The sequence below is a fragment of the Alexandromys fortis genome, unplaced genomic scaffold (assembly GCF_014885135.2).
Source record: "Alexandromys fortis isolate MF-2015 unplaced genomic scaffold, M_Fortis_MF-2015_v1.1 scaffold_408, whole genome shotgun sequence".
NCBI lineage: Eukaryota > Metazoa > Chordata > Mammalia > Rodentia > Cricetidae > Alexandromys > Alexandromys fortis.
Genome location: NW_026068283.1, coordinates 102,984 through 106,746, shown reverse-complemented (window position 1 = coordinate 106,746; position 3,763 = coordinate 102,984). Strand labels below are relative to the sequence as shown.

General features: G+C 51.1%; 1 protein-coding gene across 1 annotated transcript in view; it reads right to left on the bottom strand.

Moving 5' to 3' along the window:
• Nucleotides 1-3,763, bottom strand: part of Hif3a (hypoxia inducible factor 3 subunit alpha) — a 41,350-nt gene that overhangs the window by 31,876 nt on the left and 5,711 nt on the right. Inside the window, exons 2-4 of the mRNA XM_050132206.1 lie at nt 2,999-3,189; nt 1,263-1,550; nt 391-448 (exon numbers count right to left, since the gene is read on the bottom strand). Coding sequence (XP_049988163.1) covers nt 391-448; nt 1,263-1,550; nt 2,999-3,189 — 537 coding nt within the window. The remainder of the gene's footprint in view (nt 1-390; nt 449-1,262; nt 1,551-2,998; nt 3,190-3,763) is intronic.

Here is a 3,763-nt window from a genome sequence, read left to right as displayed (position 1 = left end):
GGAGGAGGAGGAGGGGGAGAAAGGAAGAAGAGGAAGAAGAAAAGAAAGAAAGAAGAAGAAAAAGAAAAGAAAGAAAGAGAGAAAGAAAGAAGTGGATGGAGGAGAGATAGTTCACAGGTTAAGTGCACTTGCTGCTCTTAGAGAAGACCTGAGTTCAGTTCCCAGAACTCATATCAGGTGACTGACAACTGCTTGTAATTCCAGGTTTAGGGGATCCAATGTCCCCTTCTAGCTTCTGATGGCACCTGTAATGCACATAATGCAAAACATATATGCAGGACCCACCTGTCATGCAGGTGACACACACACACACAGTCAGTCAGGCCCCCCATGTACATAAAATAGATAAATAAACTTTTACTAGAGTCACAAATGCAAAGGGTGAGTCACCCCTCCTGGGCAGTCAAAGAGTCCGTTACTTGTTTCAGTTTAGGAAATGAGCCTAGTACTGGGAGGAGGGGACACAGATGAAAAAGCACCCATAGTGGGACCCAACCCAATGTGTTGGGTGACACAGTACTCTTCTAACAACACTCCTTATAGCTGGGTTTGAGAATTGGTTCTATCCCTCTCTAGTTTGGAACTTTGGGGCAGTCACTCGTCTGACTCTGAGAGCTCACACTCACAGAGAAATTGGTACCAGGAGTGGGGTTATGCATCAGGGAGAAGGAACAGAGGTCCACTGTACAGCCATTTACATGAAAGAGAAAAAAGAACACAAACTTTCTTATACAGGGTTTACTTTAAGGATGAATTAAAGTTAGGTCTAGTCCCCCAATGTCTTGCTCAACTCCTCTCCTCCTTCCTGAGGGGGTATCCAGTCCCTGCTGATCCCCTAACCTCTAGTCTTTCTCTATTCCCTTTATAAACTAAATATGATCTTACCTCTTGTGCAAACCTCCCCATTGTTTTGACTTCTAAGGCTCCCCAGAGCTTTGGAGACAAACTTCACTGAACACATATAATCTACCTGTCCATCTGTCTGACCTTTTTTATCCCTCCCAACTTCTTCCACTGCCCTCTGTCCGTAATGAACTTAGTCATTTCTCCAGCTGCTCCATGTTCATCTCCCCTCTGGGCCTTTGCCTGTGCCGGCATGTACAGTCACGGTCCTCACTGCCCCTCTGCTCACAGCCTGACTGGCTAAGTCAATCAGCTTTCAACTAAGATGTCCTTTCTTTTAAGCAGCCCCAAGTCCATCTCCTCCTAGGCTACGTAGGCCTCTCGGCTCCACATTTCCTACATCTAGGCTGCCCCGTCACAGCTTTGACCATCCTGTCTGGTGACTTTCCTCTCTTCCCTCTGCCACTCTGTGAACTTCATAAAGGAAGAACTCAGGTTTTGGGGAACTGTCCCCCCAGCATCACCAGTAGGGGAGGAGCAGATACAGAGAAGGCAGCTCACCTGACTGAGGCCCAGGTGCTTGCTGACATTTTCCGACAGGTAAACCATGTCTCCCTCGGCGGTGAGCACCATGACGAACCCCTCGAGGGCCTTCAGGTAGCAGGCGTCCAGTGGCTCTCCCCCTGTTCCCACCTGGTTCCACTCCCCTGGTGCCCAAGCCGGCGGGGAGGAGGATGATGGGGCAGCTGTGGTCAGTCATGGATTCACCCTAGCTAGCTTCCCTCCATCTTCCCTCGCCCATATGAATTCATAGAAATGCTTAGGTGAGTGGGAGAAAATCCTAGGGACTTGAAATCCCAAAGAAGAGGGCCAGGCCACTACGCTTTGGAAACAGGGACACAGACTCCCAGAGGGGAGAGAATCCCCCAAGATTTAAGAGTGAACTGAGGAGTTGAACCTCAATGTGGCTTGGGGTCACTTGGAATTGTGGAGCTGTGAGCGAGTTTTCTGGAGTTCTTGGGGGAGGGGATGGATAGCCTGCCAGATGGGCAGAATTCTAAAATGTCAGGGCCTTCCAGAAGACAGAAGTCCATTACATTTTATTTATTTATTTCTTTTGTGGAGGTCAGAGGACAGCTGACAGAATTATACAAGGGGCAAACTCCCCTTCTTCTACGGGGCAAGGGGATTTAATGAGTAGATCCTCTATAATGTAACATTTTCAAATCTCTAGGCGTCTCTGTGTGTGTGTGTTTGTGTGTGTGTGTGAGAGAGAGAGAGAGAGAGAGAGAGAGAGAGAGAGAGCGAGCATGACACGTGCTTCCTCAGGTGGCTGCTAAGAGAATAAGAAATAGAACTAGAGAAGAGGACAGAGGATGAAGAGAGGCTTTCAAGGAGTTTTGAAAATATGGTTGTGAAGCAAGGGTTGGCAAAGCATGGTGGCTATGTGAAACTGAGGCAGAAGGACCAAAAATTCATGTCTTGTTCAAGGCCCGTTTGAGTAACCTAGTAAGTCCCCGTGTCAAAATAAAATAGTCAAGAGGTTGGGTACGTGGTTCTGCGGTAGGATGCTGCCTAGAATCCCCCAGTGAGGGGGATCTGGGGTTGGGGGGCCGATACTTTGTGGTGGAGTGCTTGGATACCACACTCCTTGGATTTAATATCCAGGATAGCAAAAAAGAAACCAAACACATTAAGTTGGCGATGTGGTGGTGCATTCCTTTAATCCCAGCACTTGAAGGCGGGGTGAATGGGTGGGTAGGAGTAGGTAGGTAGAGCAGGCAGAACTCTGTGAGTTCAAGGTTAGCTTGGTCTGCAGAGCAAGTTCCAGGCCAGTCAGAGCTACACAGTGAGATCTCGTCTCAAGAAAAGGAAACAAAAAATCAAAACCAAAAAAATCAAGAAACAAAAAGAAAATAAACACAAAATTAAGTGGGTAGGAACTTTAGTCTCCCCTAAAGACCAAGCCTAAGACCTCAAGGGGCCTCCTTAGATCCTAAGGGCTGGGGCCTCCCAAGGGTCTATCTGAACCCAGGACTCCGATTGGTCCAGCACTAGAAGGGCGGTTCTTCGCTCAGAGAGCCGATTCTAGGGCTTTCCGGGGGCGGGGCCTCCGCATTGGGCAGAGGCGGGGCGCGGGGCGTTCCGGGCTCACCTGCAGCGCAGAGGCGGTGCATGCGCAGGTAGCTGATGGTGAGGCGCATGATGGAGGCCTTGTCCAGATGCGCGCTGACGCCGCGCGCGAAGGGCAGCGTGTGCGCCAGCTGGTACAGCACCTCCGTCTCCTGGCTGCGCCGGCTGCGCGCAGCATCCCGCGACTTCTCCTTCCGCAGCTCCGTGCTAGACCTGTGGAAAGGAAATTGTACGCGATAGGTCACATATGGGACGCCTCCACTTGGGGTTCCGGCGACATCGCTGGACCCCGGCGGCTTCTCCCCTTGAAGCCCCTCTCCTTATCCCAAATTTTACCTGTCTTGTTCCCAGCCCATGTGGCCCTCCCTGCAGGGCCTTCCTCCAGGCTTCTCCCCCAGGGATGTGTGCCTAAGGCGTTCTGTCCTCTCTAGGATTTATCTGCAGCTCGTTTCCCTGAGCTAGAGACGCGCCGCCTGGGGGACAGGGAGGCCTCCCGGTGGGAGGGGGTGGTAGCGCTGGCCTGAGTCCAAAGGAGAGTTGGAGCACGAAGAGCCCGCAGCCTTCCAGGCTTCCTTCCCTCCGGGTTTCCTCTCCTCTGACAAGCTGAATCTCACAGAGATATCTCAAAGTCTAACGACACACCAAAGGGGCCTTAAGAGGGGCAGGGCCCCACCAAGGGTGACACAGCAAACCAACCCCTATATTCTGCCCAGCACCTCTACCCTTTAATACACTTCAAATGCCTGACTTCCGTGTGTGTGTGTGTGTGTGTGTGTGTGTGTGTGTG